The sequence below is a fragment of the Solea senegalensis genome, linkage group LG19 (assembly GCF_019176455.1).
Source record: "Solea senegalensis isolate Sse05_10M linkage group LG19, IFAPA_SoseM_1, whole genome shotgun sequence".
In the NCBI taxonomy this organism is placed as follows: Eukaryota; Metazoa; Chordata; class Actinopteri; order Pleuronectiformes; family Soleidae; genus Solea; species Solea senegalensis.
The window spans coordinates 16,549,103-16,563,739 of record NC_058038.1 but is presented as its reverse complement, the minus strand read 5'-3'; the positions used below and the strand labels follow the sequence as shown (position 1 = coordinate 16,563,739).

General features: G+C 42.4%; 2 protein-coding genes across 3 annotated transcripts; one reads left to right on the top strand and one right to left on the bottom strand.

The window, feature by feature from the left end:
* Positions 1-142: 142 nt before the first annotated feature.
* polr2f (RNA polymerase II, I and III subunit F) lies at positions 143-2,117 on the top strand. The gene is made up of 5 exons (XM_044050939.1): positions 143-293; positions 468-537; positions 649-779; positions 1,311-1,382; positions 1,533-2,117. The coding sequence occupies exons 1-5, from the start codon at positions 274-276 to the stop codon at positions 1,621-1,623; spliced, it is 384 nt and encodes a 127-aa protein (XP_043906874.1). The 5' UTR covers positions 143-273; the 3' UTR covers positions 1,624-2,117.
* A 2,613-nt stretch (positions 2,118-4,730) lies between these two features.
* On the bottom strand, positions 4,731-14,220 carry sox10 (SRY-box transcription factor 10). Of its 2 annotated transcripts, none has more exons than XM_044050921.1 (4): positions 14,043-14,220; positions 10,716-11,540; positions 8,398-8,558; positions 4,731-8,139 (listed from the first exon to the last, which is right to left on the bottom strand). In XM_044050921.1, exons 2-4 carry the CDS (start codon positions 11,150-11,152, stop codon positions 7,346-7,348), a joined length of 1,392 nt encoding a protein of 463 aa, XP_043906856.1. In that variant the 5' UTR covers positions 11,153-11,540; positions 14,043-14,220; the 3' UTR covers positions 4,731-7,345. The 2 variants fall into 2 exon arrangements, with proteins under 2 accessions (XP_043906856.1, XP_043906855.1); XM_044050920.1 differs by having other exon boundaries at positions 8,290-8,558; positions 14,043-14,216.
* Between the last annotated feature and the right edge of the window lie 417 nt (positions 14,221-14,637).

Here is a 14,637-nt window from a genome sequence, read left to right as displayed (position 1 = left end):
TGTATTTCTGAAAAACATAACATATATGTGGCAAATAGATTCATTTTTCCAAACACTTGGCAACAAGCTGATAAACTGACATCAAACTGTAAAATAAGCGGAACGTAGGACGAACGTTCCTTTTATTCAGTCGGAACTTTATCCGCCAGTCACCGGAAGTCGAATGGTCGTAACGCTCATGTGGGCTCGTGTTGACAACAAAACGCTTGTCAGAAAATCGGAAATAAGTGTTTAACAACTATTTAAGGATTTTCACGAGCTTCAATATAAAACATGTCCGACAACGAAGACAAGTAAGTAACGACTCACTAATTTTAACGCGTTAATGAGCTGCTGCGTTTACACAACACAAGGTGGGCTAGCGTCCTTGCTAACCATCGTGTAGCCGGGTAACTAGCCGAACTGGTGATTTAAACTTACTCAGAGTCTTTGTTCTTTGTCGTAACTACTTTATGTCACATTTGTAGCTTCGATGATGGAGATTTTGATGATGCTGAGGAGGACGAGGGGTTAGATGACCTCGAAAACGCGGAAGACGTAAGTTCATAGTTTAACTGTGAGCTTCTAGTTGGATAAAACATTTGATTTCTGATTGTATATAGTGTGTGTGTATATAGCCCAAACTGTTTTCTTTGTATTCATGAGCAGGAAGACCAGGAGAATGTGCAGATCCTGCCAGCGGGAGAGGGACAGCAGGCAAACCAGAAGAGGATCACAACACAGTACATGACCAAATATGAGAGGGCCAGGGTGCTGGGGACACGAGCTCTGCAGATTGCGTGAGTGGTGTCATTCGTGAGAAGATTTACCAATGAGTGTCATCAGTGAATCTTTGTGGCCCCAATGGAAATAAATGTGGTTAATTCTGAGCCAGTAATTAGGTGATTCAAAAACACACTAAATATATACACTTCCCATTGCCCATATGTTGATTTACTTGTAGCCACCACCACAATGTGATCATACATGATGTCTTTTATGCACTGTAATGGAGCATTAATAGTGCTTTACTTCACTCACTTCAAACAGTCTCTCTCAATCTCTCCCTCCCTCTCTCTCTCTCGCTCTCTACACACACTGGTCAATCACTTTAATACACAGACAATTAGTAGTTACATAGGTAGCTTTACTCACTCACGGATCTTCTACCACTTCATCCTCCACATGAGGGTTGTGGGGGGCTTTGCCTAATCCCTAAATTTGCACGTCCTTTGGTTAGTGGCCTCCATGGTAATTTGTACAAAGGTCTCTTTGTTGGACTCTCTTAGTTATTGAGGTAATAAAACGTTCTGCTGGTGTGTTTCCTACAGGATGTGTGCTCCAGTCATGGTGGAGCTGGAAGGAGAAACAGATCCCTTGCAAATAGCTATGAAAGAGCTCAAGTAAGTGATATTTTTTCAGTTTATTTAACCCGTTATGGTTTGTTGATTCAGATCATTATTCCATCTTTAGGATCATCATTTAAAGAGCAGGATGTGGAGCTTCTCTGTCCTGATATGTGTCTTACTGTGTTGCCATGTCCCCTTGAACAGGAGCAGAAAGATCCCCATCATCATCCGCAGGTACCTTCCTGATGGCAGTTATGAGGACTGGGGCTGTGATGAGCTCATCATAACTGATTAAACAAATGGTCCAGTCTCAACTGACACAACAGTATGTGCTGTTTAACACTGTTCCAGGTCAGTCAGCAGCACAAACCCAGACATTGATGAAGTCACCCTCAACTTGTTCATGCTGCCATTTGATCCACAAAATTATCAGGTTTCTATGTTGTTGAAATATGAACACATGAAATGTTTCCACTTATCAGACATTGAAATTACTTTATAAGCCAGAACATTGTGTTGCTTGCAGGTTGATCATTTTTGTTGGGCCTGAGTGATGGTGCATGTAACACAACTCAAGTCAGATCCAGTTTGGTTCCACTGTTCTTCTTGTTTTAACAGCTGCATTACAATTAACATCCACAAGGGGGAAATGTAACTTAAATCAAACATTTTCTTTGTTTTACATAATATTCCTGTGTTGTGCTTATTCCATTTGTTGTTTTGGATGAGAGATATGATCAGTGTAAAATAACTCTTTTATAGTTTAGAATAAACCATTTTTTGTATAAATGTCCACATCTTATTCACATTACTCACACTTATACTTGGATATGTAATAAGTCGGATGTTTAGACTGTCTGTCTCATGACATGATTTCATAATGATTTAAAAATTGCATATATTCTTTAAGATGTAGCAGTTTCTCTACAGGTAACTCGGTATTCAGTATGTATCAATTTGAAAAATCACCATTTATATATTTGCGATTTCTTGCACAAATTTCAAATTTTTGATACATATGTTAAAGAAAGCCCTGCTTAAGAAGTGTAAGACAGAGTCCTGAAATGAGGTTAGTTTGTTAAGTACTCTTTTCTTTTGTAATTTGAAAATGCTCCTTTTATTCCTCCCCTTTTCTACAGTCTTTGATAACATCTGTAAAAGCTCTTTGAATTCTGCATCTAAGTGAAAAGTTTGCACTGTTCTTATGACCTGCATTTTTGAAAATGGTTTGTTGCCTGTGCAAAAAGTGAACCATTACATATTTGAACAAGAGAGGCTGGAAAATTATAGAATTTAGAACCCATATTTATTACACAACAGCAGTGAACACATAAACCGGACACAGGGGCTGTGGGCTGCACATATCGGCACCTGGGTTTGCATGCCTTGCTTAGAAGCAACTCAGCTCTCGATGTGTCATGGGATTCATACTGGAAACCATCTCTTTACAAGGCCAGTTCCCTTCCTCTTGGCTACAGTTTATGGTCAAATTTGTCATTAGCTGTTGTAGAAGAAGCTCTGTGTTGGAACTCCAGCTGCTTCCAGGTGGATGGGTGTATTATGGTGTGTGCAGTGTTATTTACAATATGCATGTCATGTCCTGTATATAAATACAGCTAGGTAGAACAGCTGAGATACAAGTTGAACAAGTCCAGCACACCTGATTCAGATGATCAACTCGTCAACAAGCTCTGCAGAAGCCTGATAACGAGCTGTTCATGTGAATCAGGTGTGCTGGAGCAGGGCAACATCTGAAACATGCAGGGCAGTATTCTGAGGATCAGGGTTGGGAAACACTGCCTTAGACCATCACATCAAGTTGAAACAGTCAGACATTCACTTAGCTTGAATTTATCATGTTAGCTTCTCATTCACACCGTTTTAATGCAGCATGCCAGATTGGCTTCAGCTCGGGCAGAAGGCAGCAATCCCACGGTAATTTCTTCAGAAATTGTCTATTCTTATTGATTTATCAAACACTGCTTTAATCAGTGAGACTTTTGATTGCAGTGCCTAGGGCTGGCATTGCTCTATTTTAATGAGATGGAGGGGCGCAGTCCATGTGACTTACCCACATCCACCACAGTGAGGCCACCATCATGCTGCCCTTAACCCTGATGAGAGTATGACTCTTCTTCTGTTCTTCATTATGCCCTTCTTTCTGAATAATTAGTCTTTTTTGTGGGTAATTTCTGTCTTTGTTGTCTTGCTCCACACATTATTTCGCTCTCCATTCGCCTCTCCTTTCTTTTTTGATTTAGTCGCACTCCCCAGTTTTCATTCAGATTGGGAACATCTTTACTGGGTTATCATCTGTCTTTCCCCAGCGTTTTCACTTCAGATACTGTGTCTTATGTTACTTTTAGAGCCTCTTTTGGCTGTCAATGTATCAGTGTGAGTGTGTGTGTGTGAGAGAGAGAAACACAACAAACGGCCCTTCCTCCCGAACAATGCTCCTGATCCATTTTTTCTCTGCACTGTTTGAAGGAGTGAGATCACGATGAAGACACCTTGCTTTGTCAGTTCTCACAATATTTTTAGTTTAACCGGCATTGTTTTTCTTGATAACTGTCAACTTTTGGAGTCTTAGGATCTCATTACAGCTGCAACCTGATGAGTTCCCCCCCCCTTTTTTTTCAGTGGAAGGGGTGAGTGTGGGGGTTGTAGGGTCTATGTGCAGAAAGTGTATGAGAGTCCCTTTGTATCCCAGTGAAGCTACAGGCCAGGCAGTTATGGGTAAGGCTCCCTCATTGCCTGGTTTCCCTCCTCCCCCCCACTCTCTTTCAATGGCCTTCTTTGTCTCTCCAAAGTATCACACAGCCGATTAAAGCGAGGGAATTAGGAGTCAGGCTTAACCTGCAACACGCACACACGCATATGCACGCACATTCTAACAAACTTGAAATATGCATATAGGCATGCATAACCAATCATTACTTAAAGCTCCCTTGAAGGAACCTCTGAGCTGCAGTAATCAGTTATGAACTACTATTTGTGAATGTGGACACTTGTGTTGTAATATAACACATTATCTTCCACCATCAAATTCACAGTCCGCACATACAAGGCACCGTCATTCATATTCGGTGTACCTCTGATAATGGACAATCATGGTTTGCTGTTGCTTTGAGCCAAGTCACCATCAGCTAGTGAATTGACCAGTGGCTGAACAGATTATTCAGATAATATGAGCAGTGCTTGGGCTGTTTGATGTCATGAGGGCATGATCTTTGGTGTGATTAATCATGACAAGATGAATACATGTCACTGTGATAACTAGAATATTTCTATAATGGGGGCATTAAGCTGTTTTTTAGTGCAGGTTGTTGTCTATTATTATCACACTTGGACATTTTTATTTCCATCATTTGTTCCACTCTGAAAATGTTTCAAGAGGCAGACTTGTGTTAAAGCAGAAATAACAACTTTATTTCAAGTGAGAGTAAAAGATCATTAGTCATCGTCACATGCTTAGGCCTGCGGTATTGCTGTTATTAAGAAGCTGTGGTACTGTGCTGGCAGCAGTTATACAAGAGATTAAATACTAATATGGCAGTAACAGTCAAAAGGTTTCTTCACAGTGGAGAGAAACAATCAACTGAGCACACTAACATAAAACAAATATAAATAGGAAATGCAAAACCCATAGCAACATTACAGATGTTTAACACAGCAATACAGATAAATAGCTGGAGTGCTGGCGGTAAATTGCTAAATGTTAATTGGCTTTAAGCTCCAATGGACTGTGTATTAAAACAAACAGTGTCACATGCATATTGTTCATATCAGTGTCCAGGAATAATAAAGAAAATATCAGTGATATACATAAAAAAGCAAATAAAATGACACATTTTTTACTTGGCTAATAAAATACATAGACAATTGTTTGATGGGAGCTTAGTGATAAATATTACCAAACTGATATTACCAAACTGATTATAAAAGATGACAAGTTCACTAATAGGTTACAATGGAATGGTAAGTATACAAACAGGATTTGGAAAAAAACAAATAGCTTGTTGCCTCCGTGTTGTTTTTTAGTCACAAATATTATTAAGGTCAAGGCACATTTAATATTAGGCTGTGTAAAAGTTCAACTCCCGCAGGCTTTATTTGCTCAATCTCTGGCATCTCTGACAGTGTTTGTTAAAATTAAACTACATGACAATCATAAGATGTGATATTTCAAAAAAGATTATCAGACAAAGAAAGGGCAGTGGCGCTGGCATTTAGTGGAGATAATAATGGCAAAAGCATTTGACATCAATATTAAATATTAATGTAAAGAACATTACAAAGACTTATATCAAACATGGCCAGTGGGAAAAAATATCCACTGCTTAACAGAGCTGTCTTTTCATGAATATTCAACAAGGATACATGAAGAATGAAAGTCATCACAATCATCAGTGCCTTTGTGAAAAAACACAAAAGGAAACTAATTAGCTACATATAATGTAAGGTAGTTTTGACTGTCTTGTTGGGAGAAACATAAAATCTGTTTCATCTATCGAGCTGTCTGTCTATCGTTTTGGTCACAATACTTTGGTCCATTTACAAATAGTTAATATCTGCATGTTTCAATATATGTACATTTATAATTTCAAGTAAATGTCATAGATAATCTGATAAAAGTAAAACCTTTTCTTTTTGCCTAAATATAAATTTCAATTGAGAAAACATTGTGGTTTTCAGGGCGTTTGTCTTTCATGTACGTTCCTTGGGGTGTACCAAAATCATCTGGAAAAAAACACAACTCACTCATTTCAAATAAGTAGGGACAAATCTGCCAAAGAAATCAGCATAAAATTGTCGATATTTGTTGTATTGATTTTCCAAAAGAAAATACACAACTAACATCTGATCAAGGGTGAGTCTTGCCTGAGAATTAAAAGGGCTAGAGCCAAATGAACTGGCTCCCTGCCCTGGTACAAAAACAATGATTTCATTGACACCCTTTATTATATCCGGATCATACTTTCCGCATCTGGGTACATGCAGATGTCCGCTTGGATCCATGTTACATCCACATACATTTCTTTATTCCACCCATTTCCGTGTTGGGACGCATGGACCCTCTGTGGATGGATGCAAGTACATCTCCAGTCTTGAGTCTGTGTGGACCAATGTGCTGACTGTGCATGCTTCCTGTAGCACAACACTTTCCAGTCCACTTGGTGACATGCTCTTGTTTTGGTCAAAAGACACAATGAAGAAGATGGCAACCGTGCTCTAGGCTATATGATGAAGAACACTGGTACCAAAACATGTACAACACCGTGCTCCAACAATACAAGGACATACAAATGATGGCGAGCTACTGGTGAGAAATCTGCTACTAAAATGGAATGTGAGGTTGAGTGTGTATATGTGGAACACTAGACTGGCGCCAACCTTTGTACTGCAGGCAAGTATGTCTGTGTGGAAATACAACACAGCTCTCCACAAACAGGGTATGTGGTATGACTTGGCTGTAACTCAGGTCAAAGTTCTTACTTTGTTCCATATTTAGATGTTAATACTCACTGTGTGCAATAATCCCTGTTGCTGTTGACCCCTTTATTTAAGTGTGAGGTGTAGACTACCGTGTGCCTCCTCTGATACTCAATGAGTCAACAAACCAATGAGGACATGATTCTTTACTGCCTATAAACACTTGTAGTTGTGTTGTTGAAAATAACCTGGAACGCTCCAGTGGTGTTGAGTGTTAGCACTGTTACAGTAACACACTCTACTTCTACACTGTGCGCCCCCTAATAATCAACCACGCCTTGAACGCACCACGCTCCAAGATCATACTTGGGCTGTGGCAGCATTTCTGCATCTGGGAAATGACAGAGTGGGGTTTCTCCCCACCAGCCGCCCCAGCCTCCTCCCCCGGTGCCTGTCCACTCCCCACAGCTCAGACCACCTTGACCCCCGATACCACCAGCCTTGCTGTTAGTGTTGCTGCTGCTGCTCCTTGGGTCTGATATGGGGGCTGAACCTGCACCAGTGCCCTCTGGTTTTGTTATCTGTCATGGCCGCGACAGTGTCGTGTAGACGGGCTGTTCCCAGTGTGTGGGGCTGTGTGACTGCGGTACACTAGCTGGGTCAGTAATGGGTGTGTACAGGGGCCTCTGGGATGGCCCCATGTAAGAGAAGGCTGAGTACAACCCCGGGGCCTGGCCTGAGTGGGCGTAATATGACCCTGTGGCCTGGTGATCAGCATATTCAGCAAACTGAGCCCTGGAGGCCAGTGAGGGGAAAGCAGAACTGTAGTGAGGAAGGCTGAGGGGCGCATATGTGACATGGGAACCTGCTGAGACGGCCTCTACAAAGTGGCCCCCTGCACCTCCAGTTTCACTCTTGATCTGGGCCTTGGATGGGTCTGAGCCCAGGGAGGAGCTGTGGTGTTGTTGCGGAGGCTGCTGTTGCTTGGAGAGCCAGGCTGCTGAGTGTCCACTGGCCGCTGCCAGAGCTGAGGGGATTCCATAGGTGTACGGTGAGGCTGGAGATGCTGTTATAGCTGCACCTCCTGCAGTAGTTTGTCCAACCCCCGGGTGGCCATTTGGGGGAAGATATTGGTCGAACTCATTGACATCAAAAGGCTCCATGTTGGCCATCACCTCATGGCTTATCTCACCAATGTCCACATTACCAAAGTCAATCTGAGGTTTCCCCGGTCCCACAGCGCCTGAGCTACCCTCTGGTCCTGTTGAACCACGGGAGCCCACACTACCAGAACCCTCTCTCTTTCCATCCCCTGCTTTCCCTGACTGAGGCTCTGTCTTAGGAGTTGTAGGAGGCGTTGGAGGACTGTGGCTTTGACCTGTAGGGACACAGGAAAACATTTAGTTACAGTTTTTTTTCATGGCAGATACAAACTAATATCTGTATATATGAGAGTTGGATGCAGGTTAATATATAGGTGTGACATGAAGACTGTCAGTGGGGTAGTGGAAGGGAGCCTGCAGCCCACCTGCAGCATGAGGGTGGTGCCCATCTGCCAGAGGGGACCGGGCTCCCCCACTGGGGGCCATGTCCAGTTGAAGGCCCTTGTAGTGGGATTGGCTGTGGCTGACCTCACCCTCCGAATGGCCGTCGGCCTCACTTCCTGATCCGGATCCAAGCTTGCCATTCTTGCGGCGTCGTGGTTGGTATTTGTAGTCAGGATAGTCCTTCTTGTGCTGCTTCCTCAGCCTCTCTGCTTCCTCGATGAAGGGTCGCTTGTCTCTCTCATTGAGGAGTCTTAGGTAATAAGAAAATATGGAGGATATTGTTTGTCCACATAAAAGAAGAAGAGAAAAAACTTCAGATGAAGTCTTAAACACTAACAATTCTAGAGGACCACTGCATCTGTGCAGCTGTATCTAATGTCATGTCTGCTAAGGGCTTTTGACTTTGACAGTAATTAAATAATGCAGTGCCATAGAAGCATCCTGTCTGAGCCCCTTATTACTACTGCTGGCAGAAATGGCATGAGAAACTCCTGACCTTCCTCAGCCTCCCTGTTCATCATCATTCTGGGCCAATTAACTAATCATGCCTGAGTCCAAGGTCAAGTCTTCATCTTGTTAATGTTCGCTCCCCACAGGGTTAATTAAATTAACCTTCCCAATCTTGCTTTTAACAAAAATAGGAAAAGGTTCCATTAAAATTGAGAGTGGAACTTTAAGAACGGATCAATTATCAAAGAGATGCCCACACACAGTTGGATTCTTGTCACAGAAATAGCATTCAAAGCACTTCTTAGAAATCTATGAAACAAAAATTGTTTACTTGCAAATAATAGAAGGGTCATTTTGAAATTAAAGTTTAAATCACATGAAAAAAAACCTTCACTTTTAACTTTCAGAGTTGAAAAGCTTTGATTATAAGCGTAACACCTCTGAAAATCCCCTCTTATCTCCTCAGGAGCCAGATGCTCCATCTACGTGACCAAAAATAAAGTGTATGAAATTAGCCTGGATTCAGTCACATGTGACCATTGCGCATTCACAGCAGATAGTGTTGTTTAGCTGGTGAGCTGTAATCAGAAATGAGAAAGGTCTTTTTCTCCTAAAAGTTAGTTACTGGAAATACATTTTCAAAAATGACATGTTTGACAGCAGGCAAAACTAGGAAGATTTAAGAAGAGGAAATGGAGGCATGAAGGTAAATGCAGTCCTGTCATATACTGTGAAATCAACTTAAGTACAATATAACACCATGTGAATGAAGCAGGCCTGGTGTCGAAGCCAATGCACGTGAGAAATTAGATTTTGAGGTGTTACAGATCATTTGAGGTGAAAAAACGTTTGTGTGTTTTGAGTTAACCCACTGCCTTCGAATTGACATATTGTGTCTAGGGATGGGTATCGAAAACCGGTTCTTGTTGAGAACCGGTTCCGACTGTTTTGATTCCTTGGAATCGTTTGCCAGTTTTGCAAACGATTCCCTTATCGATTCCGAGCGGGCGCGAATGACGTCACCACGCACGTTGCGTAGCTTACGCAAGATAGGTACGCAACGTGCGTAGCGACGTCCAGTGCAGTGCAGCCGGCAACATGGCACCCAAGCGGTACAAACGCTCGAAAGTGTGGTTACATTTCACGAGAAAGGGTGACAACAGGGTAACTTGCAATATTTGCAAAGTGGAGATTTCATCAACGGGAGGAAATACTACCAATATGCAGAAACATTTGCGCACACAGCATGCGATAACTTTGAATGAATGTCGCGTTTTCGATACGCTCCGAGTCCGGAGTGATTCTCAACCCAGCAGCAGCAGCAGCAGCAGCAACGTTAGCATGTCCTCCTCTGCTGTTAATACCGCAGGTAACAACACTGCCTATCATGTTAGCGCCATTTGCCTCGTTGTAAAACCTGCTATTACTAACAGTTAACATTAAATGAATGCCTTCTGCATTTAATTTAGAAAATGACCGTGACAACTTCGTCATAGCTGTAATAATGCACAGTTCCATTGAGTTTGACTGAATTCGTCACTGGCTATTAGAAAAATGTTACTGGATGTTACTGGCCATTCTTGTATTTGCCACAGAATAACTTATCTTGTATTGTATGTTGTTAATTTCTACATACAAGAATATTTATTTTATTATTATTATACCTCAAGACAGTTTGTGAAGTCATGTTACTTCTAACTGAACTAAAGTTGATTCTAATTGACCTGTTTGTTCTCCTTTTTTCCAAATGAGAATCGATAAGAGAATCGATAAAGAACCGAATCGTTTAGCAGAATCGAAAATGGAATCGGAATCGCAAAAATCTTATCAATACCCATCCCTAATTGTGTCAAAATGATATGTCAATATGTAAGGCAGTGGGTTAACTTTTGTGTCTGAAGGTTTAGGTGGACTATAAGTATAGGTGGACTATCGACACTTAAAGTGGCCCCCTCACCTCCACAGTTTCCCCAGTGTCTTGCTGAGCTCCGCGTTGTGCAGGTGCGGGTGTTGGTCTGCCAGTTTCCTCCGCGCCGCCTGCGCCCACACCATGAATGCGTTCATGGGCCTCTTCACGTGCGGCTTGTTCTTGCCTCCGGCGTTCACGCGCACGGGCATGGGCACGAGGGTCCAGTCGTAGCAATTAAGAACCTGACTCACCGCCTCGCGGATCCCCGTGGGGAAGCGTTCCTCCTCATCGTCGGATCGGGCCGAGGAACAGCCCGCTGACGCGTCGTCCCGCAGGCTCGCCAGCTGCGCCTGCTGGTGCCCGTGCAGAGGCGAGTCCCCTCCAGCTGTGGCACCGGAGGACTGTCCCGGAGACAGCGAGCGGCTGTCGTCCGACATCCCGGGACTGAGCTCTACCTCCGATAAGCTCTGCTCCTCTCTAGACATCTTCTTACACACACAAACCTCCAGGTGCACAGAGGATGTAAGGCCTGTACTTAAATGATCAGATATGTGTGGGGTCTCTGCTGCTGTCTGTCCCTTCAGCACCGCTGTCTGATCTGTGTCTGCGTCTGAATCCTTATAATATAAACTGCCAGTCTGTCTCTACTCTCAGCCTCCGTTGCAAAACTCTATGAGGATTCCACATTAAAGTTCTTTCCATCCGGGTGGTTGGTATCATAGGCGGCTCAGTGCGCACCTTGGACCCCAGTTTACCTGCTAATACAAAAATGCCTGCGCCCGACTCACCCGCTCTCACTTCCCTCCTTACTTCCCCTTCTCTCTCTCCGTCTCCCTCCTGTGTGTCCCGCGATGGAAATTCAGTGGAGAAGACCTGAAACAGCAGAGCGATGAGGAGTTGAGTCGTGTCAGAGCCCACTTTCATTCAAAAGACTAAAAAGAACACCAGCGGCAGCTGAACTTGCAGGGAGGAGGTGCAGCAAAACCTCTCCAAAACTTTGAAAGTGCTTTGGCAGTGGCGTGCGCAGGATTTACCGGGGCCATGAGCTCAAGTCAATTAAAGGACAAAGTGTTACAGTGACTAATATTGTACTTGGATGATTATTTTTAATAACCATACACACAGGCTGATGTTTACTAAAAATACAACGTTTTACTGACAGCCATGAAGAAATTCCAACTACAATCCAGAAATTGTTTAATAAAAGTTTAAATATAAAGTTAGAAGCAGAAATTATTCAAAAAGTCTTTCCGAGACACTTACCTGGTCAAATGAGCAGGTGTTTGAGCACTACCTGGGTTCTGTCTGTAAATGTTAATGTCTTAAAGGAAATGCATGTTTTATGTGACTTAAGATTGCATTTTAAGATTAGAATTGTTCATTTTTCAATCCTAAATAATTCTTGAGATGATCTATTTGTTTGTATGTTAAACACTTCCACTAAGGCCTCTAATTCAGTCCGTTTGCCATAAGACACAAAATATTGCCTTTAAAACAAACGTTTTTATTCTGCAATAGTATATTTGTAGTATATTTGCTGAGGTCCAGCTCCTTCGTCTTCGTCCCAAAAAGCTACTGTTTAAGGTTTGCCAGTTATTCCAAGCTCCCAGGAGAGAAGGTGTTGTAATGACATGAAATCGCAGCAGCACAGTCCTTGTATTTATACCCCACACTTCTTGGATAAACACAGTCTGGCGCTGGAAATATAAACTTCGTGTATGTGCGTGTCAGTGCGCGCGTGTGTAAATTAGACACTGTCTGTTTGTTAAACAGGAGCAGGTCTATATCGCGGGAGGAAAATACGTCCTTGTTTTTGTCCATTAAATCAACACCCAAACGCGAACTTTACTACCTGGATGTGAATTAGCGAACTTCCAGTGAACCAGCAGCACTGTTTTGTTTTCCCGCTTGAGTTTCATGTTGCTGGAAAATGAGGGATCTCGCCCACGTCTGGTGACATGGAATAGGCTGTCATTTTGAGACCTCGTGTGTTCCCGTGAAGTGAATGTAGTCAATGAACACTCAGCGACACAGATTTATATTAGAGAGAGCATGTATAGCAGGAATAGAAATATCAATTTCACTTTCACTGTTGGCTTTGGTTAAAGTCGACCCTGAATCTTTTGGTAACGCAGCAATAATTAAAGATTGCATTTGGCTGATTGCAAAGCAAAATAATAATGTGACTCGTGATTAAAGTTCAAGCATGAAACAGGTTCAACCAGCATTTAATTACCACCACAGTGGATTTAAGCAACTTCATCCATTCCCAGCGCATAAAGCTGAACGTGTAAAGCTTCACCATCTGTCCGAGGCGCATTAATGATAAATGATAGTCGCTGACCACCTGCTCTGAAAGGCCACTTCACTTCATCTCACTGTCATCACGTCTCAAACGCGTACGCGCCGCAGACACGCTATGCGTAAACCGCCGTGCGCAAAGCACCCAACGCCTCATTACGCACGTGTTTCTGTGTTCGTAAGACACGCGCCTTGCATTTAGGCCTAATGTCTTATGAGAGAAAATGAAAAGCAGTGCCAGTCACATGACGGAGTGCTGATAATTCCCTTTCGTCACTGAACATATAAATTATAAAGTATGATATTTCTTCCACGCGCCTCAAACTAGGAACAGACGACACACTCGTTTATCCACTCCACACACACTCGCCAGTCTGCAACTGCAAATGTCAGTCGATTCATTATATCTGATAGTAAACTTTGTTTTTCGCGCACTGTGAACAGAGCCATGCGTGTTCGTGTTTCACTGCCGGAATGAATTTCTGCTATGTGACCTCATTATCTGCGCTCGGTTTGACAACAAGGTCGATATTTGCTTGTTTGAAACTTCTGGGTTGTTTTTCCTCTTCAGTTTTACGATAGTTTATGAATCACAAGGTTCTCCTGGACTTTAAATGCTTTTGAGCGATTTTCACTCTCCAGTATGGAAAACGGATATTGTCTCTTCAGTGAATAAATCAGCGAAATACTTTAAATGTTAGTGTACAAACAGCTGACGCATGAACAATAAAACAGAAACACTTTTTACACTGAAAACAACATGACACAGTGACAGAGATTATAATGTAACCGTGTTCACCACCCAAACTGTAACAGAAACACTTTAAACAAATATGTAAACATCTTAAAATAGATATGGTAAATTTTAAGTTTTATATGGCATTAAAAACATTTAAAATATAGAAGCACTTTACATGATTCTACTCAAAATAAACACATTGATATTTCATGGATTTCAAAATTCTAATTCGGGGCATTTTCTCTGCGGCGAGAAGAAATAATCAAATATAGCAGAAGAATCAGAGCAGCCACCTGCGTCAGAGAGGAAAGAGATATAAATGCGGAGCGCCTTACTTCAGTAATGAGAAAGGGAGGTCGCCGGTTTAGCACGAGAATCCGTGAGTTCCCGAGTTTCCAAAGTGACGCTCGATCCCCAGCCCCCTCGTTGCGCTGCCCAAGTATGAATGCCTGCTCTGTGTGTCTGTGTCGGGGCTTAAAGAGCTCCTTGTATCGGGCTGAGAGGGAAAAAAATAAAAAGATTCTGGGGGGGTGCAAGTCTTAAAGGAACACTACATGTGCACATGCAAATTTAGAGAACTCTCATTGGTCTTTCGCTCTCTCTCTCTCTCTCTCTCACACACACAAACACACTGTCCCGCTCCCTCCACCTCTCTCTCTCTCTCTCTCTCTCTCTGAAATACAAGTGAAAAGTAAAAAAATATGGAAAAGAAAATTTCAAGGTTTTGATTTTGCAAAAAAAATAACCATATAATCTGTATATATGCACAGATTGTGCATACAATTTCAGAAAGGAGCAGAATGTAGTTTTGGTGAGGTTATTTTACGCAGAACTGCAGAGACGCCACTAAACTTTGATTTACAAGTGTGTTAATATTGGGGCTAAAGGAGCTCAATGCGCTGCAGCTAAACTAAACATTCACATTCAGGA